This window comes from Choloepus didactylus, chromosome 11 (assembly GCF_015220235.1).
Source record: "Choloepus didactylus isolate mChoDid1 chromosome 11, mChoDid1.pri, whole genome shotgun sequence".
NCBI classification, from domain to species: Eukaryota; Metazoa; Chordata; class Mammalia; order Pilosa; family Megalonychidae; genus Choloepus; species Choloepus didactylus.
Window position 1 is genome coordinate 35,078,011 of NC_051317.1, and position 25,868 is coordinate 35,103,878.

Sequence of the window (25,868 nt, forward strand, 5' to 3'; positions counted from 1 at the left end):
AAAAATCAATTTTGCCATGAAGTACAGAAAAAAGGGATAAATCTTAAGTATGAATAAGTTATAGGAAAGTGCAAACCTTTGCTAACACATAACCTCTTCAAAAATGGTTTCTTTTCATGAGGCATTAAGCCATACCATTTACAAAGTGAAGAGCTTTTAACAGGTTCCCCACCCATGAACACAACCATGACTTACTCATATTTTCATGCATCTAAGTGCACATTTTTTAGAATATACCATGAAAGGAGATTTTAAGTCTACCTGTTTTTCTTAACTTTTATTTGCTTTCTCCCAAAATTAAGGAAAGCACTGTCTCATCCATACCAAGGAGAACAGAACTCTCTTGGTGAGGGTATGGATGGAAGTCTCTACAAAATCAAAGCCCACCAGCGCTTCGGAAGTTCATACTTGAGCGACCGACTGGGACTGCCCCGCTGGGCCAGCTCTCCTTCTGCGTCCTCTCAACGAGCCAGCGTCGTAGGCCCACACAGTGTCCACCCCCTCCCCAGCGACGTGGTCAGGGATCCAGTGCGGGAAGGGGAAGCGGCAAGCGATGACCCTAGCGTCCTGGACGAGCTCGAGCTCAAGCTTCCTCTCCAGCAGCGGCATCTGTGGGGGAGAACAGCCATTGTCTTGGTGAGCGGGAACCAGGGCACAAGTGCCTTATCAGACAGACAACCACTAAAAGGCTGAAGACACGTTAGCAACAGTTATAAGAACACCTTATCAGACAGACAACCACTAAAAGGCTGAAGACACATTAGCAACAGTTATAAGAACACCTTACAATATTGATTACAAAATGTGCCCCTTTCAGCAGACGTATTGCCACAGGTTTTTTGTTTTTGGACTAAAATGATGTGGCAGCAATTAAAATGAGAAGCAGCTTTAAATTATTTGCCTACTTAAACATTTAAATCTACCTTGGATCATCTATTCTAAGACATATTTTTCCACATTTTTAACACCTCTGAAATTTACAGTTGATCTGTCCTGGAATTATAATTGACAACATGTTTTTCTTTCTCAATGGCAATAGTGCATCTTGAAATTAATGGCCTCCTAGATGTGTTGAAATATGGTATAATTAGACCATGAAAATGTACATTCTACCAATTTGAGGCAATACTTACAGTATTTCATAATTTTTAAGGATGTAGTCATAATAGACTGATAACGAATTGCTTGAGGGTCAACCTGACTCATAAAAGGTGAAATCCTGATTTATCACTTTATCATTTTATTACTAATCTACCAATGAAGAAAGAGTTTTATTGACACTGTATTTTTATCAACAAATTAACAACTGCTTAAAATTGTATCTTCAGGCCCTAAAACTATACACCACCTTCCCATCCTAAAAATATCTTTTTTCCACTTTCTTCTTCTAACTTGTTATTTTGAAATAATTTCAAATTTACAGAAAAGTTGCAAGAACAGAAGAACTCCTGTATACCTTTACCCTTTTGGCATTTTGTCACATTTGCTTTATAATTTTTGCACTTTCTCTCTCTGAACATTTTTTTCTAAAGCATTTGAGAACAGATTGCATACCACAGGCCTCTTTATCACTTAATAATTCGGTGTGTATTTTCTAAGAAAAAGAATAGTTCCTTACATAACCACAGGGTGGTTATCAAATTCAGGAAATTTAACATTGTGTTCCAAAAATAATAATTCCAAAACATTCCAATTTTGTCAACTGTCCCACTAATGTCCTTTATAACAGTTTTTCCCAAGGACAGGATCCAGTCTAGGATCACATATTGCATTTAGCTGTGACGTTTCTTTGGTGTCCTTTAACCTGGAACAGCCCCTCAACCTTCCTCTGCCTTTCATGACACTATTTTTTTAAGAGCACAGGCCAGTTATTCTCCCAAGTGGCTCTCTTTGGTTCATCTGATATCTCCACGCAGTCAATTCAGGGGGTACGTCTTTGGCTGGAGGTCCAGTAAGAGATGCTTGACTTCCTCAGGGTTCCACAGCCAGGCGCCCAGGAGGTCCTTCTGCTCCTCGAGGGTGAGGCCAATGGACCACCAGGTTACAGTGGAACCAGGTTTCTCCACAGCATAGTGACCAGTTTTCCTTCAAAAATCAGTGAGTAATTTGTGGGGAGACACTCTGCAATGAGGTAAATACTCTGTCCACGATCAGACTGTCCCCCACTAAATCTAGGATTCACTGGGGATTCTGGCCTGAAACAGTTTTTACTACGATTGTTGCAAAGCAATGATCTGTTAACACCACCATTCCTTATTCACGTATTAATCAGCATTCGGTTGGAAGGAAGAGCTTTCTCTTCTCCCCTATCTATCTAAAATCTATCTTACTATTATTCTAAGTATGAACTCCTAGATTATTTCACCGTATGGGCTACAATCCATCACTGTCCTTCTCTATTCTGATGCACAAATCATCCCAATTTGGCCCCTGGGAGCCCCTTCAAGCTTGTCTGTCTGTCCTTTTGACATGCCCCCATCAACTATTTAGAGCACTCCCCTACATCCTGGCTCAACTCAATGACTCAGGCCTTTGTACCTTCCATCGTTCCCCAGCCCTGGGATCAGCCATTTCTAGGTTTCTGGTTCCTCTTAGTAGGGAGTGAAATGTAGAAATCAAGATCTGAGCCAAAAAAGAAAAAAATCCTTTAAAAGTAACCATTTAAATCAAGACAAACAAACCGATGGTCTCTCTATGAAGATTTCATTCCTGACCTCTAACGTGTAACAGTGGTTAGGAAAAATTCCTCTACACAACCTGTGACTAGCGTGAGCCAAGATTCTAATCCTTCATTAAAATCAATACCCAGATAAAAAATAAATGCCATCATGGATGGAATATTTCTACTATTATAACAGCCAGTAAAATGACTATTTTAAAAAAAAGTTTCGTTTCTTGAGGGAAAAATTAAATCAGCAAAGAAAGAGACGAACTTTGGTGTTTTTCCAAAATATCAGAGGTTTCTTATGGTAATTTTGTTCATAAAAAGGATCATTGTAAACTTATTCATATTACTATTATTCTTTTCTCTTTTACAGTTTCTTTTATTTCCAAATGACAGTCATATGCTGTCAAGATAAACCTAAAAATGAAAAGAGCTATTTCAATCATGAGAAATTAACTGACTAAATTACACATAAATATGAAACAAATCTAATTCTTGATATCCTACACAAAGAGAAGCAGTGATGTGTCATGTCTGTCTAATGGAATTCAAAATTATTCAAATAATTATTATAGGTTTGAAAGTGACATGAACTCATCATATTCTAATGATATCTTCAAAACTTTAAGCCTAAATGAAAACCACCTCAAAGGCATAAGACCAACTAGCCCTGTCCATCAGCAGCTTTTGAACCACTTGATCACTGCCTCCCCCCGAAACACTTTCTTGGCTTTGCTTCTCCCCTCCGACTTCAAACCCTCCAAGTCCTTTGCTGGTAAGCTATGAGCCCTCATTTCCGGGACATCCTTATGTTTGGGCCCAAGGCTTGGGCCTTGGACCGTTGCCCTCCATGACCTGTGCTCTCTCCCTGGCTGAGGTCAGCCCCTTCGTGGCTTGAAACCCCATCTGTGGGTGGATGCCTGACAGCTCTGCCTCCCCAGCCTGACCTCCCTCCTGAGCCCCAGACTTCTTTTGCGCTGCCAACTTGGCATCACCAATGGGAGGTCTCACACACATCTCAAACCCAGAATGCCCACACTGAGTCCCTCATCTCCCGGCCCCCCAACCCATCTACCCAGGTGATGGCAACTCCCAACTTCCAGCTGCTCAGGCCTAAAACCTCGGATTGCCTCTGACTCCTCTCACAACCCACATTCGTCAGCTGATCCTGCTGATGCTCTCTTCAGAATCCCTCCAGCATCTGACGACTTCTTACCTCCCACTCGTGCCCTGGTCCAGGCCACGACATCTGTCCCTGGAGACCTGTCTGAACTCACAACTTGTATCCGGCTTCTGCCCTTGTTCCCCTTCACTCTTGTCTCCATGCAGCAGCCAGTGCGGTCCTTCCAAAGTCCAGTCGGCGCCTCTTTGCAGACCCTCAAGGGCCCCCGACTCAGACGAGGAAAAGCCAAAGTCCTTCCAAGGGCCCAGTGCCCCTCAACGCCTAGCCCCTCTCTGACCTCACCCCTGCCACGCTGCCCTCACTCACCTGCTCCTGGCACTCCCACCTCCTTGCAGCTCCTTAAGCCCAACACACCTCCCTCCACACCTTCGTAACTTCTCCAGACCGTCTCACAGCTCCCGCCCTCAACTCCCCATGTCACCTTCTCAGCAATCCTGTCTCTGCCCACTAACATGTAAAACTATAACCCGTGACCATCCCTTGCTGCTCCACTGCTTTTATCCCTTCCATGGTACTGTATTTCTGTACATGCATTTCATTTCATGGCTGCTCTCCCCACTAGCATGGAAGTGCCCAGGGGCAGGCAAAGAAGATTTTCTGCTTTAGTCACTAAAGTATTCTAGGTGATCAGAAATTCCTTTACATGGTGGGCATTTAGTAGGTATTTATCAAATGAATGAAGAAAGGATCAATGATTCCATCATGAATCATTTTTCTTTATCAGAACATCAGGATGTTATTTTCATTCATCAATTTATAACAGAATTTGTAATTAAAATTAAATGTCTTTCTTTTAAGTTATGAAATTGAGTAGCCCACTGAGAAAAGTGCAAATAGTGGTTATATTCATGCCACACTCATTCATTTGTCTGTTCATTCAACAAACAGTTTGGGTGACTCCCTTGTGCCAGGCACTGCTAGGGTTAGAGGTCAGAGGGCAAAAAGCACAGGCCCAGCTCCAGCACTGAGCCTGCAGAGCAGGATACATGACAAATACTGTCAGAGCGGCCATGCAAAGAAAGGTAAAATAACTCATTAGAGGAGACAGGAACGGGGACTATAGACCTGGAAACTAGGGGCAGCTGACGCTCACCTTACTGGCTACCAGGTCAGCTCCATGGAGCTGTGAGTGGGCAGGGGATGTGCCCAAACTCAGCCTCCAGGTGAGGAGGCACTGCAGTCAGAGAGAGGAACATGTCCCCAGACTCTGTGGATAGGAGGAGACAGCAAAGCCCAGGGACCAAGAAAAGGGCAGAGAGCTGGAATGCAGAGCTGGAGCGCAGCCAGCCCAGAGGGCAGGCCTAGGGTTCAGCAGAGGCCACCCAAGCCAGGACTCGGGGCCACCCATGACAGGCCTCAGGGCCATGTGGAAAGTTTTGGCCTTCTCCTTCAAAGGGGCAAGAAATCACAGAGGGAGGTGGGGCAAGATGGCAGAGTGGTGAGGCATGGGTTTTAGTTACTTCTCTGGGGCAGCTGGTAGATAGCCAGGGACTGTGTGGAACAGACACCTCAGGGAAATCTGAGTTTGGACACACACCATACAACAGTCTCAAGTGTGTGGAGCAGCTGAGATCAGCAAAATCTGTAAGTTCTTGCAGCCAGGGGGCCCATGCCACTCCCTGCCAGGCACAGTGGACTGTTTTGTGGCTGGTTTCCCAAGGCAGGAGGGCTATCAGTGCTAGAAACCAGGAAGGAGACTCAACCCGGCCCCAGTTGCAGAACTGATTAACAAACTCAGAGTGCTAAACAAAAACTCCAACCATAGATAAACTGAGACCAGACACTGGAGAATCTGGGAGCAGTCAGCCCAGGGGAGAGGAGAAAGGGCTAGCAAAAACAGCAAAAAAACAAAAACAAAAACAGAGACTTTTGGAGTTGGGGGTGAACATAATATGGAGAAGGGCTGGACTCAAACAGAATCAGGCTACATAGGCAACCCAGGGAAGCCAGGGTCCTTCTTGGAAAAGCTGGTTTTTCTAGTTTCTTGTTTGCTCCTCAATTGCTCTCCAACTCCTTGCCTTTTGCATTTCAATAGCCCATCAGAACTGCAAGGATGGAATTAAAGCACTCTTCTTTAAATAGTTTATACTTGGCCTTTCTTTTTCTTTTATCTTTTTCTCTTTTTTCTTTAATAACTATTCTAAGTAGCCCATTATAGAAAGCCTCAAAGACTTGCAATTTGGGCCTCGGCAAGAGCAGAGTTAAGATAGCTCTGAGAGACAAAGCAATAAGTCTAGTGAGGGAGACAATTCCTTAAGGGGCAGAACTTCCCCAAGAAAAGGGGGGCATGGTCCAGCTCAAATGGCAGCCCTCCTTTGGGGAACTCAGATCCCAGGGGATGGAAATCAGAAACCAACTTCATCAGCCACACTCAGGGTCAGGGTCACTGGGAGAACTAAAGGCTCCATACCTCTTTACACTGGTGGAGGAAATGTGGGCTGGCAAGTGCCACCTGCTGGACAGCATAGGAGAAGCACAGAGTCTAAAGGCCTCACAGGAGGGTCTCATTCTCAAGGAAACTCCATACCCTCCTCCTGAGACCTGGGCCTCTCTGGACTGAGGAAACCTGACTGGGGTTGACCATATCTGAGGAGACCCTCACACAAAAGGTTACACAGAGGCAGGGCAAGAAACAGAAAAACAAGAGGTGAAAAACTCTGATTAACTAAATAGAACCTAAGTTAGAGGTCTAGAATAAGCTGAACTGAACAAAGATTAGAGAACAAAGACAACCAACAAGAAAACCCTAGGTAAGAATGAAAACGAGCTCCAGAATTAACTAATCAAGAAAGTCAGATGCCCAGACAGCTTAAGATAATGAGCCATACTAGGAAACATGAAAATATGGATGAGCCAAAGGAATAAACTAATAGTTCAACTGAGATACAGGAGTTGAAGCAACTAATGCTAAATCAATTCAGTGAACTGAAGGAAGAACTAATTAAAGGTGTTCAAACAAATCTACTAAATCAATTCAAAAATCAAGTCAATGAACTGAGGGAAGATATAGCAAAAGAGATGAGGGATATAAGGAAGACACTGGATGACCATAAAGAAGAAGTCATAAACTTGAAAAAACTAAATGGCAGAGCTTACAGGAATGAAGGGCATAATGGAGGAGATGAAAAAGACAATGGAGGGATAAAACAGTAGATTTGAACAGGAAGAAGAAAGGATCAGTGAATTGGAAGACCAGACATTTGAATTCATACACACAAAAAGAAAAGACGACGAAAAGAATCGAAAAAAACATGAACAGGGAATTAGGGAGCTGAGTGACAAAAGGAAGGGCATGAATATATGTGTTATGGGTGTGCCAGAGGGAGAAGAGAGGGGAAAGGGGGCAGAAAGAATAATAGAAGAAATATTCACTGAAAATTTCCCAACTCTTTATGAAAGAGAGAAAATTACAGATTCAAGAAGTACAGAGTACCCCAAACAGAAAAGATCCCAAAAGACCTATTCCAAGACACTTACTGATCAGATTGTCCAATATCAAAGACAAAGAGAGAATTCTGAAGGCAGCAAGAGAAAAGCAATCCATCATATACAAGGGAAGCTTGATAAGACTATGCACGGATTTCTCCGCAGAAACTATGGAGGCACGAAAACAGTGATATGATATATTTAAGATACTGAAAGAGAAGAACTGCCAATCAAGAATTCTATATCCGGCAAAACTGTTCTTCAAAAATGAGGAAGAGATCAAAATATTTTCGGACAAACAGACACTGAGAGAGTTTGTGAATAAGAGACCAGCACTACAAGAAATACTAAAGGGAGTGCTACAGGCTGATAGGAAAGGGCAGGAGAGAGAGGTCAGGAGAAGAGTGTAGAAATGAAGATTATCAGGAAGAGTAAAAGGAGAGAGAGGAAAAAATAAGACATGACATATAAAATCCAAAAGACTAAATGGTAGAAGAAAGTACTGCCCTTAAAGTAACAACACTAAATGTTAATGGATTAAACTCCCCAATAAAAATACACAGACTGGCAGAATGGATTAAAAAACAGGACCGATCTATATGCTGTCTACAAGAAACTCACTTTAGACACAAGGACAAAAATAGGCTGAAAGTGAAAGGATAGAAAAAGATATTTCATGCAAACAGCAACCAGAAAAAAAATGGGAGCAGCTATATTAATTTCAGACAAATTAGACTCCAAAAGCAAAACAATTAAAAGAGACAAAGAAGGACACTATATATTAATAAAAGGGTCAACTCATCAAGAAAACATAACAATCATAAATATTTATGCACTAAGCCAGAATGCCCTAAAATTCATGAGGCAAACACTGAGAACACTGAAAGGAGAAGTAGATACCTCCACAATAATAGTTGGAGATTTCAATATACCACTCATCAATGGACAGAAAATCCAGACAGACAGAGGATCAATAAGGAAACAGAGATGTTGAATTGTATGATAAATGAACCAGACTTGACAGACATTTATAGAACACTACACCCCACAACAGCAGGATACACATTTTTCTCAAGCGCTCATGGCACATTCTCTAGGATAGACCATATGCTGGGTCACAAAGCAAGTCTCAACAAATTTTAAAATATTGATATTATAAAAAACACTTCCTTGGATCATAACAGAATGGAAATGGAAATCAATAACAGGCAGAAGATTGTAAAATTCATAAATATATGGGGGCTAAACAACACATTGCCAAAAAATCAGTGGGTAAAGGAAGAAATTACAAGAGAAATTAGTAAACACCTCGAGGCAAATGACATGAAAACACAACATATCAAAACTTATGGGAAAAATGGGGACAAAGACAAAATGAAAATAGGGTGGGATGGGGGGATGATTTGGGTGTTCTTTATTTTTATTTTTTATTCTTATTCTGATTCTTTCTGGTATAAGGAAAATGTTCAAAAAAAGACTGCAGTGATGAATGCGCAACTATATGATGGTACTGTGAACAGTTGATAGTACACCATAGATGACTGTATGGTATGTGAATATATCTCAATAAAACTGAATTAAAAAAAAAAAACTCATGGGATGCACCAAAAGTGGTGCTGACAGGGAAATTTATTGCCCTAAATGCCTATATTAAAAGAGAAGAGAGGGCAAAAATTGAGGAATTAACTATTCACCTGGAGGAACCAGAGAAAGAACAGCAAACTAACCCCAAAGCAAACAGAAGGAAAGAAATAACAAAGATTAGAGCAGAAATAAATGAACTGAGAACAGGAAAACAATAGAGAGAATCACCAAAACCAGAAGCTGGTTCTTTGAGAAAATCAACAAAATTGATGGACCCCTAGCTAGACTAACCAAAAAAAAAAAAGAGAGAGAGAGAGAAAGAGGATGCAAATAAATAAATATCAGAAATGGGAAAAGAGACATAACTACTGACCCTGAAGAAATAAAGGAGATACTGAGAAGATACTAAGAGCAAATATATGCTAATAAACTAGACAACTTAGATGAAATGGACAACTTCCCAGAGATGCATAAACAACCAGCAATGACTCAAGAAGAAACAGATGACCTCAACAAACCAATCACAAGTAGAGATTGAGTCAGTCATCAAAAAGCTCCCAAAAAAGAAAAGCCCAGGACCAGATGGTTTCACATGTGAATTCTACCAAGCATTCAAGAAAGAATTAGTACCAATCCTGTTCAAATTCTTCAAAAAAACTGCAGAAGAGGGAAAGCTACCCAACTCATTCTTTGAAGCCAACATCACCCAAATACCAAAATTAGACAAAGATAACTACAAAAAAAGGAAATTATAGACCAATCTCTTTAATGAATATGGATGCAAAAATCCTCAACAAAATACTCACAAATCAAATCCAGCAGCACAATAAAAGAATTAATACACCACAACCAGGTGGGCTTTATTCCAGGTATGCAAGGCTGGTTCAACACAAGAAAATCAATTAATGTAGTACACCACATCAATAAATCAAAGGAAAAGAAGCAAATGATCATCTCAATGGATGCAGAAAAGGCATCTGACAAAATTCAGCATCTTTTCTTGATGACAACACTTCAAAGGATAGGAATAGGAGGGAATTTTCTCAATATGATAAAGCCAATATATGAAAAACCCACAGCTAACATCGTACTCAATGGGGAGAGACTGAAAGGTTTCCCTCTAAGATCAGGAACAAGACAGGGATGCCCACTGTCACCTTTGTTATTCAACATTGTGCTGGAAGTTCCAGCTAGAGCAATTAGGCAGAAAAAGAAAGAAAAGGCATCCAAACTGGAGAGGAAGAAGTAAAACTTTCACTGTTAACAGATGACATGATTCTATACGTAGAAAATCCAGAAAAATCTACAGCAAAGCTATTAGAACTAATCAATGAATACAGAAAAGTGCAGGTTACAAGATCAACACACAAAAATCTGTAGTGTTCTTATACACAAGTAATGTGCAACAAGAGGAAGAAATCAAGAAAAAAATTCCATTCACAATAGCAACCAAAAGAATCAAGTATTCAGGAATAAACTTAACAAAGGCCACAAAAGACCTAATAAGAAACTGCTAAAAGAAATCAAACAGGACTTTAAAAAATGGAAGAACACACCATGTTCATGGATTGGAAGACTAAATATAATTAACATGTCTATTCTACCTAAACTGATTTATAGATTCAATGCAATACCAATTGAAATCCCAACAACTTACTTTGCAGAAATAGAAAAACCAATAACCAAATTTGTTTGGAAGGGCCAGGTGCCCCAAGCAGCCAAAAATATCTTGAGAAAGAGGAATGAAGTGGGAGGTCTCACACTACTTGACTTCGGAGCATATTACAAAGCTACAGTGCTCACACCAGCATGGTACTGGCATAAGGACAGATATACCGACCAATGGAATTGAACTGTGTGTTCAGAAATAGAATCTCACATCTACGGACAATTGATCTTTGATAAGGCAGTCAAGTCAAAGCAACTGTGACAAAGCAACCGGGACAAGGCAACCTCTTCAATAAATGGTGTTTGGAGAACTGGATATCCATTTCCAAAAGAATGAAAGAGGACCCCATCTCACACCTTATACAAAAATTAACTCGAAATAGATCAAAGACCTAAACATTAGCACTAAGACCATAAGACTCTTAGAAGAAAATGCAGGGCAATTTCTTAAAGATCTTGTGATAGGAGGTGGTTTCCTAGACCTTATACCCAAAGTGTAAGCAACCAAAGAACAAATAGACTTTGTCAGAAAGGTAAAAAGGCAGCCTATGCAATGGGAGACAATATTTGGAAACCACATATCAGATAAGGGTTTAATATCCCAAATATAGAAAGCAATCCTACAACTCAACAGAAAGAGAAACAACTCAATTAAAAAATGGGCACAAGATATGGACTCACTTTTTTGAAGAGGAAATAGAAATGACTCAAAAACATACGAAGAAATCCTCAACTTCACTGGCTATTAGGGAAATGCAAACCAAAACCACAATGAGATATCATCGCACACCTACAAGAATGGACATTATCCAAAAAACAGAAAATTACAAGTGCTGGAGAGAATGTGGAAAAAGAGGCACACTTATTCATTGTTGGTGGGAATGTAGAATGGTGCAACCACTCTGAAAGACAGTGTGGCAGTTCCTCAGGAAGCTAAGTATAGATTTGCCATATGACCCAGCTATTCCATTACTTGGTATATACTCAGAGGAACTTAAAGTTAAGACACGAACAGACATTTGTAAACCAATGTTTATCGCAGCATTATTCACAATAGCCAAAGGATGGAAACAGCCCAAATATCCATCAATGGACGAATGGATAAACAAACTGTGGTACATATACATGATGGAATATTACGCAGCTGTAAGACAGAACAAAGACATGGAACATATAATAACCTGGATGAACCTTGAGGACATTCTGTTGAGTGAAGTTAGCCAGAAACAAAAGAACAAATACTGTATGGTCTCACTAATATGAACTAACATTAATGAGCAAACTTTGAGAGTTAAAAGCTGGTAACACAGGCTACCAGGAGATAGAAAGAGGGTAGGGATCAGGCATTTGATGGTGAAGGACTACAGAATGTTCAGCAGGATTGATTGTATAGATCCAGAAATAGACAGCATAATACTGTGTGATGGTAGCACAATATTGTAACTACAACAAAGAAAGATGTCCGTGAGTAAAGTTGAAAGAGGTGGGATAGGAGCATGTATGAAACCTGAGGTAAAGACAGAACATAAAGACTGGGACTGTTTAACTTAGCAAAAACTGGAGTGGTCAATGATTGTGACTAAGCGTACAAATATAAAACTGTTCTTGCATGTGGGAAGACAAATGAATGTCAACTATGCAGAGTATTAGAAAGGGGATGGTATTGGGGAAAAAATATAATCAAAGCAGATTAGAGTCTATGGCCAACAGTAATACTGTAATATGCATCCATTAAATGTAACAAAGGCAACATACCAAAGCTAAATGTGTACAAGAGGGATATGGGATTCTTGATAGCGGTGTTACTGTCTGACCCCACTATTATATTGTATTATATGATATTTTATTTTTCTTTCTATTAACTTTTTTATTATTCATTTAAAAAAAACTTTTTTTTTCATACTAATCAATATGTTCTAATGCTGACTATGGTGATAGATGCACAACTGTATGATGATACCATGAACAACTGATTGTACACTGTGTATAAATATATGGTATGTGAATATAGCTCTATAAAATTACATGGAAAAATATAAACAAGGATAAAAGTGCTGGAGAAAACATGCAGAGAGGGATGTTACGTATTTACTGTTGGTTAGAAGGCAGAATGGTATAGCCCTCCTGGAGGACAGTGGGGTGGTTCCATACAAAACTAAGTATATAGGTGCCATCAGGTCCTAGAACCTCATTAGGAGCCATATACTTGGAGGATCTGAGAGCAGGGACATGAATGGACATTTGCACACTGGTGTTTATGGAGACAGTATGCATGATTTGCAATGGGTGGAGGTGGCCTAAGGGTACATCGAATGAGGAACAGAATGGTGAACTGTTGAGTGTGCATGCAATGGAATACTGAGCAAATGCAAGGGGTGAAGCTGTGAGACACACAAGGAGATGTACGGATCCTGTAGACAGCATTTTGAGCGAACTACGCCAGAAACAAAGGCAAACACTATAATGCCTCACCAACATGGACTAACTACAATGTGTAAACTCAAAACTGAACCTTAGAGCACAGCTTACCAGGGGAACGCTTATTGTAATGGTCCCTAGATTATAAGCTCTTACACAGTCACATCTATTCCTGAATTGTAATGGCTATCTCCAGATTCCAAGATGCTGATCCCTTTGTGTATAACCTGATCAATCCCTAGAATTTTGGGTATCTGTGTGACACCTGAAACTCAGAGTCTTAGAATTCGGCAGATATGAATGTCAGTATTAGCACATATAGCAACCGTTAAAAAAGCTGAAAGAGTGCAGACTTCAACTAGAGATATGAATGAAGCAGATGTGGTTAGGACTAGGGCAAATTGGGCCAAAGGGTAAAGGACAATAGTGACTGCATTTTAAAACTTCAAATTCCATGTGAGACCAAGGGAAGAAATGTTTAGTTGGTGCAAGATCTATATTTTCTAAACAATTTAACTAGTACAGTTTGTTCAAATACCATAATTACATGGAACTTTTAATAGGAAGTGAGACCCGGTAGGTTTGCATAGGTTAGTGTGAAATAGCGACACACCCCAAAGTAATTTGGACAGAGAATAAAAATATACATGGAGGGCCTCCCTGAGGAGCTGGGGGAAAATGCAGAGGTGTTGGGCTTCCTCACCTGGATTGTTGCTGACGTTCTCACAAACATTGAGGACCCGTGGTTTGATGTGCCAAGCCCTTTATCATGGGACTTGCCCTTATGAAGCTCGTTACTGCAAAGGAGAGGCTTAAACTACTTATAATCGTGCCTAAGAGTCTCTTAGTTGCTCAGGTGTGGCCTTCTCTCTAGCTAAGCCAACTCAGAGGGTGAACTCACTGCCCTGCCCTCTACACAGGATCTGACTCCCAGGGGTGTAAATCTCCCTGGCAACGCAGGATATGACTCCTAGGGATGAATCTGGACCTGATATCATAGGACTGAGAACATCATCTTGACCACAAGGGGGAAGCGAAATGAAACGAAATAAAGTTTCACTGGCTGAGAGATTCTAAATGGAGTCAAGAGATCACTCTGGAGGGCATTCTTATGCACTATATAGATAACCCTTTTTAGGTTTTAATGCATTGGAATAGCTAGAAGTAAATACCTGAAACTATCAAACTGCAACCCAGTAGCCTTGACTCTTGAATTCAAGACGATTGTATAGCAATGTAGATTACAAGTGGTGACAGTGTGATTGTGAAAACCCTGTGGATCACACTCCCTTTATCCAGTATATGGATGGATGAATAGAAGAATGGGGACAAAGACTAAATGAAAAATAGGGTGGGGGGGGGTGATTCGGGTGTTCTTTTTTATTTTTATTTTTTATTCTTATTTTTACTTTTTCTGGTACAAGGAAAATGTTTAAAAAATAGATTGGGGTAATGAATGCACAATTATATGATGGTACTGTGAACAACTGATTGTACACTTTAGATGATTGTATGGTATGTGAATGTATCTCAATAAATTTGAATTTTAAAAAAAGGAATCACAGAGGGTTTTAAACAAGGACACGACTGATCTTCTCTGCGTTTTGAAAAGATGCTCTTGGTGTACAACTGTTAACTATGGATATTTACAATCCTAGTGCTGGATTTTCCAGGCCCAAATGAGGTTCCTCGTTCCTATTACGTTAGATATATACCTGGAGCAAACCGTCAGGGCACCTCAGATTTCAAGCTACAAGTGCAAAGGGCAGTTGAGAATAACCAGGAGCAGGGGAGGATTGACACCAGGGCTTCCTATCTCTAAACTTCTCTGGGGACCTAGGTACATTAGCTACCATGGGAAATGTTTTGTGTCCAACTGGCTCTGCAGAGCCAGCTAGCCAAGGCTGAAATGTTGACTGTGCTCAGAGAACAGAAATGCATTTTAACAGAAGAACTCTGGCTGGGCCTGGGCCACCTCACTGAGGACAGATGGGCCTCCGGCCATGCCTCTCCACTAAGGCAGGGCTTCGTGAAGCTGATGGCAGGAGCAGGGTTTAGTGAAAGCTGAAGGTGGGGGCCATCCAAACTGAAATTTGGCCTTCCAGACAGAGCCATCTGGGTCCCCTACACCCCTCATCCACCCACCTCTCTTATAATAAGCTCATGCACTTCACCTAATCAACTTCCTCTTGGGAATAGTGAAACACAACAAGTTCCCCTTGAGAGTTCTCTGTGTACAGAAGCAAACAACAAGACTCCTATTAGCAGTCCTATTGGACTCCTAGACTCTAACAGGACAGTTTCAAAAGCTGAAGAGACTTCAAAACCCGAAGAGAAGCACAGGAGTGGGACGACAGTCTACGAAGCAAAGGACGCTGCTGCCCCCTACTGGGACGTGGGACAAGGCGGCTGTGGGTCCATACACCCAAGTCTTCATCTCTCGTCCCACCTCTCGGGACAGCATGTAACTCCAGGAAACATCAACTTTCTATTTTTGAGAAGCATGGACTTCAAATTAAAGTTATTCCCCCAAAATGCTAATTATTCCATTCTAGAAGGAATTTCAAAACTTCCCTATCAATTCTTTGATTCTCAAATAGTTTCTTAAAATGAGCAGGGATGATACCCTTCTACCTCTTTCCACTTCTATTAAAAAAAAATATAGACATCCCATTTCATCTTAATTTTAATCTTAATGAGAATTACAAATATATAGAATCCTGCCACTTTGAAAAATATTTAGCAAAAGCTTTCCTAATTTGACTTTTAAAATAAAAGAATGTGGTATTACACTGAAGATCCTAATAGTAAGAATAAATTTCTCAAGCATGGAAACATCTGACATAAAAATTAAGGTATGAATAAGAAAGTAAAACAACAAAAAAAGTAAACTTTCTTCCTTTTTTAAATTAAAAACCATGTCAGTTATATGTAAGTGACATTTCAGCAAGCATCCAATGCCACCAAAATTGGTATGGCAATAATTACAACCCTGGAAAAGGAAAAGGGATTTCCTTCTATGGGCTGCAAACCAGCAATTACAGTAAAGGCTGACAATCTTCCGAAAGGCAAAAGACAATCATTTTCAATACAATGCTGTGGTATTTTCACATCTGAAAGTACATAATCAAAGTTCAGTACTCAGTTCTTTGGCCAATCAGTCAACTGCGGTAAACTGAAACTAGTCAGCGCTCATCTGCCCTGAAATTATCTTACTGCAAAATTGGAGGAATGATCAATTCAAAGGGAACATCCCATTAACTTTCCCAGGAGATTTCAGCTGGATGTAAGCGAGCAACCATGAAAATTTTGAACTATATAAGACACTGGTACCTCATAAAGCAGTTATCAAGCTGGAATTTCTATGGCTTAGGTAGATAATTGAGATTCTTATCTGAAGCAAACGTTGAAAATTATGGCTGAATCTCTTTTATGATTAAATTTTTAAGGCCCTGAAGCGCGATCTAGTATTTTATTAAACCAATGAACTGAAATCCAATGTTCCCTCAAAATCTCTGGGATGCTGCCATTTTATACATGGGTAAGCAGATCACGGAGTCGTGGCACATTAGGGCTGAAAAGTGCTTTAGACATAACCGAACACCAAACACAGAGAGAGCAGGAGAGACGATACTCACCATCTGAGGCACCCCAAAAATAACAATGTTTGTGTACTGCGAAAAAGTAACCTGGAAGAAGGAAAATAATTTGAAGATTAATTTTTAAACGTGAAACATTAAGCTTAACTTTTGTTTCACAGAAATTAGCAGCACATTCCCATTTTGTCATATAGTGGGTTTTACAAATCCCTACAAAGAGTGGCCCTCTTTAAGATTTCCACGTTCACACTTTCATTAGCATCAGTTCAATCCATCATGGTTTTCCAAATGCCTCCCCACCATTATCTCATCCTGCCCCCGCAGTGACTCCATGCAGGGCAGGCCCCAAGGGTCACCTGTCAGGAAGGATCAGTGCGTCCCCCAGTGACCCGGCCAGCAGGTGAGCTGCACCTCAGCCATGAGCATCCTGTTCCATGCTTCCCTACCTCCACCTTACGCCAAACTAGCTCGCCGAGAACGCAAGGGATTTCGGAACCACCTGTGTTTTTGTGTTGAGCCATCCTTCAAATTCTAATCCCCTCCTCTTTTCTAAAATACCACATAAAAAATACAATAAAATGGTCTTTAGTTGAAAAATAGGGGGGAAAGTGCTTTGCCAGTCAAAATTCTTATTGCCCAATAAAAGCCTCATTTACTCTATAGAGACATTCGTTCATACATAGATGGGATAAAAAACAATGCAAGCAAAATTCAAGTGAATTTTTATACTCTGCTGATGACAATATAACAATAGAAAATTTTTATTTAAGGAAAAGCATTTCATGGAGCATTCCTAAAGGAAAATTACAGGGCATTTTTTAGTATACAAATAAATTTAGGAAGTATCTTGTACTTCATGAGGACAATAAGTAACAATGATAGCATGGTGGCTGATTTTTTTTTTTTCTATCACCCATTCTCTCTCTAAATACACACAACTAGAAAAGTCTAACATTTACCAATAATGACACTGACAAGTTAATGCCTAAATTACAATTTACAAGTTGTAAAATTACAATTTACCAAATAGGATAAAAATCTCATTTCATAATAAACAAAAATGAGAATTTTTTTTAATTTAGTAAATATGTTCTTGGAATTCACAAGACCACTCATGTAGTAAATTTTAGTCTCCTGCTCTAAAGGAGAATCTATCTGTAAAGTCTATCCATTTAAAATGTGTTCACATTTCATTATGCTGAAATATTCACTTACATCTTAATTATTTTTCTTTTAATACATTTTCAAATTTTCAGGCACATTAATTACGAATAATAAAATCTTCAGTTAGATTTTTCTAGTACCATTACCTGATTAGACATACCTTCCACAAATCTGAGATATAAAATTTGGCAGAGTTATGTACACCTTCTCGCCAAGCACGGTATCTGGAGTACCAAACCAGCCATGGGTTTAATTCATAGCCAACAGCCATAAATCCTTCCTTTGCAGCTGCTATCACCTGTGGAAAGAGGCCAGTACTTATTCAAAAGAAAAAGAAAAACAGCAATTTATATGTCAAATGATATGACTATTTCCTATTTATGATCTGTGCAAGTTGGATATATTATGTCCTTCCAAAAGCCATGTTTTAATCCAATCTTGTGGGATATTTAGATTAGACTATTTCCACGGAGGTGTGGCCTTGATTAGTTTACTGGAGTCCTTTAAAAACAGCCATCACAGGCCCAGGCTGCTGTAGCTGAGAGAGACATTTTAGAGACAGCCGTTGAAAGCAGACTTTTGCAAGCCCAGAGTTTGCCTGGGAGAAACTAAGAGAACACACCCAGATGCTTAGAAACATCCCAGGAGAAAGCCATTTTGAAATCAGAACCCAGAGCAGACGCCAGCCACGTGCCTTCCCAGCTGACAGAGGTGTTCTGGACGCCATCCCTGTTCTTCAGTGAAGGCAGCCTATTGTTGTTGATGCCTTAGTTCGGACACTTTTATGGCCTTAGGACTGTAACTTTGTAAGCAAATAAACCCCCTTTATAAAAGCCTATCCATTTCAGGTATTTTGCATAATGGCAGCATTAGCAAACCAGAATATGATCTATAATCCTAACTGCCCAACCAAAAAGCACCTCTTTTGTTCAAGACACCATTTATAAATGTATCCCTAAAGTTATACAGCTTTGCAAACAAGATAATGGCCAACCCATTTAAGTCCAGTTCACCTCAAGTATCAGAATAGATATTAAAATTTGCTTTGCACAACTACATAATTAATTCTGGATTAGCAAATCCCTGGGTAAGTCTGACAAAGTTGCTAAAAATGTGCCATATCTCCCCATAAGTGGGATGGCACGGCAGAGAATGAAAATAATACACCTGGAAGAACTGTTTTAATGTGCTTAATTAAGTAGTAATGTGCAATAAAAATAACTCTTCAATTAAGAATCTGCCATTAATTATAAATCATTTCTTTAGTACTTAAAGATTGTTCACTCAAAATTGAAACCTCAGGCAAAAGTAAAACAAGCCAACCTACTTCTAGGTGTATACACCCAAAAAAATTAAAAGCAGGGATTTAGACAGATATTTGTATACCAATGTTCCTGGCAGCATTATTCACAAAAAGCAAAAGGTGGAAGAAACCAATGACTGGATAAACAAAATGTGGTATACACATAAAATGGAATATTATTCAGCCTCAAAAAGGAATGAAGTTCTGATATATGCAATAAACTGGATGAACCCTGAAGACATCATGTTGAGTAAAATAAGCCAGACACAAAAGGACAAGTATTATATGATCTCACTTATATGAAAAAACTAAAATAAACAAATTCATAGAGACAGAAAGTAGAGTACATGTTGCCAGGAGTGGAAGTAGGGAGAATGAGGAGCTAATGCACAATGGATGCAGGGCTTCTGTTTGGGGTGATGGCAAAGTTCTGGTAATGAATGGTGGTGAGGGTAACACAACACTGTGAATGTGATTAACCCCACTGAACTGCATACTTGGGAGCAGTTATCTTATAAATGTCTTAAAAACACACACTGATCACTTATTAAGGTCTTCCCGATTACTCAGGGGCGTCCACAGGGGCTGGGTAGAAGAGTTGCAACTTTGCTGATCTCCACACTAAATGCTTCCAGATTGCTATCCACCCCTAATTTTCCTGTCTTCTTTTAGGGTTGTTCCGTCTTCGCTCACTTCTGTCACCCGTACTGCTATCCACATTTTCGGCTCATCATCCAGATGGAGACCTGAGAACGGTGCCACCTGGCCTGTGAAAGGACAGTCTGTGACATCCATTTGCCAGTCTGTAGCCTCGTGCCTTTATTTCTAGGTTCCCTAATGTAGTCAAAGTTAGCTGAGGTTGTTACAAGTCTAATCTTGGGATAAATGAGGGTTAATACACTGGCTCTTCCCTATAGTCTATATTACTCCAAGGGAAATTATTCCTTATACATGTATAAATACAGGTAAATGTAGAAGCAAACATCTGCAGTGAAAAAAATGTAAAACAGTGAAAAGTCAAGGACTTGACATATTTCTTCCAATTATGCCCCCTCTTATTGGACAAGTATTTCAACAGACAATTTGATAGTTACCAACTAATTATACTTTTTTACTTGGCATATCTAAACAGTACTTTCTCTTTTAAGAAAAAATTAAATATAAGAAAAATAAATTCCAAACTCATGCAGGAGAGTTTGATAATTCAGCAAAACACACACAAAATTAAATGGCTACTTGTTTTAACCCTCTGATTCCATGTCTTTGCAAACAACTCCCAAGAAACGTACAGCGGAGACTTCAACAATAATTGTGGCTCCCACCCCTAAACATGTCACAGCGTCACTCACGATACGTCCGTCACCACTACCAATGTCCACCACGGATCCTCTTCTGCAGTGCAACATTGTCAACACATTTTCGATCTGCTTGGGAGTTGCAGGGACAAAAGGCAAACAGATTTTCCGTAGGGCTGGTGTTACAAATGGTGTGGCTACAGCATACACGGCCACGAGGGACCCGCCAACAATCCCAGTAAACAAGAGCCCCCAATTTCGTTTCTTCAGACTGTTGGCTTCAAAACAGGTAGGTGGAACATATCCTGACTGACCTTCTTCTTTAAGTGCTTCCAGGGGTGAACCTAGAATGAAATCAAGTGGAAAATATACTTGGCACCAAATCTAAAATTCAAGACAGTATTTTTTTTTCCCTACACTCCTTACTGACAAACTCATGGCTTTTTAAGAGGGATAATTTAGCTAAAAAACTAAACTGCAAATGTAAAATTCCACAATAAGTTCTAAATTCCATTAATATAATTAAAGCGTTTTAGATAAAATTATTCAACACTAATGGAAGACTGAAATCTTTTCTAACATTGATTTTATTTTATTTTATTTTTTGTCTCTAGGAGTCATTCTTAGAAAAAATTTATTCAAATCTATTTGGTAATTTATGAATTCAATATCCATTAGTACAAATTTTAAACATGAACTCCATATTTTTATGGTTCAGAACAAAGCCTCATAAACAAATAAGCATGAAAATGCCTAATTCTTACCTAACTTCAAATTGGATAAAAAGATTCCACATCAAAATTGACCTGGCACCCATCATTTAGTTGCAAAAATAGTTTTGAAATAACAGAGGAGATACAAATCAGATTTTGCCAACAACCTTAAATAAGTATGGTAATAAAAAGATTTTTTAAGAAGATTCAAAAAGAACAAAATAATCATTTCGGTATTATCACAAGTACTGAACAAAGTAAACAAACCCCCGTTGCTGTTTACAGAGAAACGAATGGTTCCTTTAATCTACATCTGGAGTTCTAACCTTTAAAGTGCAATCTTGAATAGAATCTCAAGTTTTGAGGAACTTTTGAAATTTAGGAATTGCAAGCACAATACAGGGTGGTGTTGATTGAATCAGGGTTGCTACAAAGACATGTTGGATCCGAAGCCCCGGTCCTGTGGATTTGTAAACGGGATCTGCAAAGATCCTACCAGTTAAGGAGAGGCCAAGCTGAATGAGGGTGGGCCCTACAGTCCTTATAAAAGGAACACTGGACATGGAGGATAGCAGACAGGAGGCCACGTGATGGGGACAGAGGCTGAGTTGTGGACTGCCAGCAAGCCACCACCAGGATGCTACAGCCTTCAGGCCGACACTGTGATTTTGGACTTCCAGCCTCCAACACTGTGAGATGACAGATTCCTAGTAAGCCCTGGCAGACAAAGACAGGAGCTGAAAACACAGACCCCAGAACCAGCCCAGGTTTGGATCCCAGCTCCGCCACTTTACTAACAGGTGACCCTGAGCCCCTTTGCTCTTCTAAACCTCAGTTTCCTCACCTGTAAAGTGGGGCTATCAAGGAAAGATATCATGAGGATGAAAAGAGTGGAGGCAGATAAAGCATTTAGAGCACTACCCCATGTGGGAAGGAGAGGCACGCTGTGCGTGTCAGCTATTATTATTATTATTATTATTATTATTACTATTACTATTATCTGCATTCACCTGGCTGCTTGCCGAGCCCCATGGGGACTAAGACAGTCCCTGCCCTGAGGGAGCTCAAGGTCTAGCTGAGGAGGTAAAACCAAAAACACATGAATCCACAGGAAATAGGAGTAAGAGGGAAGATAACAGATTCTCGTCATTTGCAGACATCATAGTTCACAGCTTTAATGTTAATGAGCCATTCAAAAGGCACATTGCTTTAGTTTCCTATTACTACTGTAAGAAAGTACCACAAACTTAGTGGCTTAAAATAACACAATGTATTATCTCATTAGTACAGGAAGTCAGAAACCGAAAGTGGGTTGGCAGGTACACATTCCTTCCAGAGGCTCAAGGGGAGAATCCAATTCTTGGCCTTTTCCAGCTTCCAGAGGCTGCCCGCAGTCCTTGGCTTGTGGCCCTGCATCATTTCAACCTCTGCTTCCATCATCCCATCTCCTTATCTGACTTTCCTGCTTCCCCCCATTCCTCATAAGGACCTTTGGGATTACACTGGGCCTACCTAGATAATCCAGGATAACCTCATCTCAAAATCCTTAATTTAATCACATTTGCAAAATTCTTTGGCTAAGTAAGGCAGCACATTCACAGGTTCCAGAGATTAGGACATGGGTATCTTGGGGGGGGGGGGGGGTTGGCCTGCCTACCACCCCTATGACATGTGGTACTCTTATAATTTTGGTGAGGGATAATCTGAACACTAGGACATACCAAAAGCTGGCACACAGCAGTGAGTCACTGCTTCAGGGCAGATGACCAACCACCAGCAGCCCCTGCTCAGTGTGGCTTTGTTCATTTGGACTCCTGGGATCTCCTAAAATTCTAACACTAGTTTCTTAATGGAAAACCAACTCCCTGATGAGGGAGGTTCAATAAAGATGAAGTTTAAGAAGGTGGGGTGGTGTCTGATAGAAAGCAAAAGTTTTAAAAGCATTTTCAGTTATATGTGTTGGCACTGCATGGAGGAACTTACATGCTATGGTAGTAGTTGTGCATTTTTCTTTTAATCAAGGGACATTTGTCATCTTTTGTATAAAATGATCCTGTGGGCAGGCATTCCAAACGACAGAACAGTGGTTAAGAGGATCTGAGTTTTTCTGTTCCAGTGTCTCAGAACTCAACTAGTTTTGTAACATGAGGTATGTTTTTGCTGAAGCTGTTTCCTTACCTGCAAGATTTGGAAATGCCTTCCTCATAGGGATATTGGAACAGTTAAACAAATAATGCATATAAAGCATTTAGCTCAGGCCCGAGAGAGTAAGTGATGTCTCTCGGCTACTAGTATTATTCTCAGTACTATCATTTTTACCATAAATCCAGCAAGCAACCACTGCATAATGTGACAGCATTGTATTATAGGTAAAAGTGCAGCACTCACAGCATAAATAAAAGCAAACTGAGCAATGTCAGCAAGGAAAGCCCTAGGGGCATGTCCCAGATGGCCACGAAGTTGGAGGCCACTCACCAATGACTGCCCGGTCATATCGCGGAGGCATGTTCAGACCAACTGGAATAACTTCACCTACTTTTGAAGTTGTATCCTTCCTAAATACTTTCTTTAAGGTCAGCATAAACCAGTATACTAGACAAATTCAGGAGTCATTCAAGCCAAATTCTATTTCACCTGTGTAGATAAGTACCCTTCAATCCAACCAACCAGAATATGATAAAGACTTGCTCTTTTCAGGCCTCCCAGCCTAGGCAGTGTGAAGAGGTGGATGGGTTGAGATAGATACAAGGCAGGTTGCAAGAAATGCTGATGTTTACAAAATGGTGTGGAACTATGGGAGGATGTGGAAGAAAGACTGATTCCAGCGATGGAACCAGTGAGGTCTGGGCAGAGAAGAGTTTATGCAGGGTTATGAGGGCATTTGGAAAAGGTGGGAAAACCCTTCCTAGGCACAGAGTGGGCGATAAAGTAGAAGGTTTTGTAGGGGGCTTTGAATGCCAGGTTGAGTGTGTATTTGATTTTAAATGCACCAGGACAAAATTTGGGGGGCAATGTCACAATAGTGTTTGAATTTAAGAAAGGCAACACCAGCAGCAGCACCTTGATGAAATCACTGAATTTCCTCAGTTTTTACACCTGCAAGCCTCTGAACTTCACCAAGATTTGTATTTAGAAAATAAGATCCATGCCCATTGCCTGACCTTTTTAAAGAGCTACTATATAAATCCAATATATGACTATGTTAACTCCAGTCAATGAAAAAAAAAAAAAACAGTATTGATTTTTGGCAGTGAAAACCAGTCTCTGAAGACTCAAAACTAAAATCAAGACTGTTTCTGCAAACTTTCAATCCTTGTCATAGGACTTGTTCAGATTCACTGAAGAACTATTTGCTGTGACACAAGTGGCAAAGGATAATATCACATGTGCTCTCTAGCACACTGAGCAATTCTGTTAAGATAAAACCTGTAAGCACTGGCTATTTTTGTTGAGCACTTGGGTTGAGTTCAATGTCCTTGGAGCATCACTGTAAGTCCAGATAGTAAGTAAACCAAACATTAGGAAGGTTATGTGTTCACCAACCATCCAATCACAAAGCCAGGTCTTGACTTTCTAGCCAGGGTTAAATGTTGTAAGATACGCATTGACTCAACATTTGAGTGCCTACTAAAGGTTAGGAATAATACAACAGGGGTAAGCAGCCCCTGTTCTCATAGCAGTTGGGGTGAAGGGAAGCTGGAGACCCCTGACAAATATAAGCCTATAAAATGCTGGGTAGTGATCGGTGCTGTGAAAGAAAACAAAGCAGAACAGGGATTTAGGGAAAGCAGTATATTTAGTTGGGGGTGGCCAGGAAAAACCTTTCTGAAGCAGCACAGTACAGGCGTTAAAAGAGGGACCCTAGCGCTAGGCTGGGCAGCTTTGCCTCTCACTAACTGAATAACCTTGTGCAAATCACTGAACCATGTGCGCAAGATTGGGATTTCGTTAACCTTTCAAAATAGTGCCCTAAACAGGCCAGGCACGGTTCTCCCTTAAGCCTATTAGCAGCCTTATAAAGTAGATAGTACTGTTACTACAGCCATTTTTGCAGAAGAGAAAACTGAGGCACAAAGAGATTAATTAGTAACTTTCCCAACCAAAGACACACAACTAGTGAATGACAGAGCTGGGACAGCGGTGGTGACTCCAGGTCCGCTATCAAGGACTAAATGAGTTTCAGAACAGTCCCCGACAGACAGATACTAGTGACGGCAAACGCACCGCTGGCCCACGGTTCGAGGACGGGGCACCAAGAAGGGCAGCCACGAGCAGGGGCAGGCGCGCGGGCGCAGGTCTGCAGCGCGCGCCTACTCCGAGCCGAGAGCAGTCGCCCGGGGGTCGGCCAGACCCCTGCTCCCTCTCCTGCCCACTCCCACCCACGGGCCGGCTCGAGGAGGTAGGTCCTACAAGACCGCGAGCCCCACGCGGTGCCCACAGAGCCGCGAGGCCGATACACACACCCGCTTCCCTTAGCCTTCGGGCCCCGCCATGCCGACAGACCTCACCTTCTCCTCCCTCCATCGCGAGATTTCCGGCCGTTAAAAAAACGGAAGTGGATTGTACCATCGTCTCGGGCCTGGGGGGGGGAGGGGTGGACCTTTAAATAAGTAAACTCGTCGTTGGGACCGTCTGTTCAGAAACTCAATTGAAAATATTTAAGAAATGACTAAATTCTGTCTACTCTTGGCCTGTGGGTTCTAAAAGTTCCCGTCCTTATCCTGTCAGTACAGTTTCCAGGAGATAGAAGTTTCCGAACGCAAGCTGATTCCAGAAAGTACTGTCTGGCGTTAAAGTAGTCTCGCTTGGAAAATAAGTCTCACGAGTACTGTAGTGCGCATACGCAGACT

General features: G+C 40.7%; 1 protein-coding gene across 3 annotated transcripts; it reads right to left on the reverse strand.

The window, feature by feature from the left end:
- Window positions 1-262: 262 nt before the first annotated feature.
- Window positions 263-25,859, reverse strand: ATPSCKMT (ATP synthase c subunit lysine N-methyltransferase). Of its 3 annotated transcripts, none has more exons than XM_037799234.1 (5): window positions 25,527-25,859; window positions 20,300-20,649; window positions 17,868-18,005; window positions 16,583-16,633; window positions 263-609 (listed from the first exon to the last, which is right to left on the reverse strand). In XM_037799234.1, exons 1-5 carry the CDS (start codon window positions 25,585-25,587, stop codon window positions 403-405), a joined length of 807 nt encoding a protein of 268 aa, XP_037655162.1. In that variant the 5' UTR covers window positions 25,588-25,859; the 3' UTR covers window positions 263-402. The 3 variants fall into 3 exon arrangements, with proteins under 3 accessions (XP_037655162.1, XP_037655164.1, XP_037655163.1); XM_037799236.1 differs by having other exon boundaries at window positions 20,360-20,649; window positions 25,527-25,699; XM_037799235.1 differs by lacking the exon at window positions 25,527-25,859 and adding an exon at window positions 23,494-23,949 and having other exon boundaries at window positions 20,360-20,649.
- Window positions 25,860-25,868: the final 9 nt, after the last annotated feature.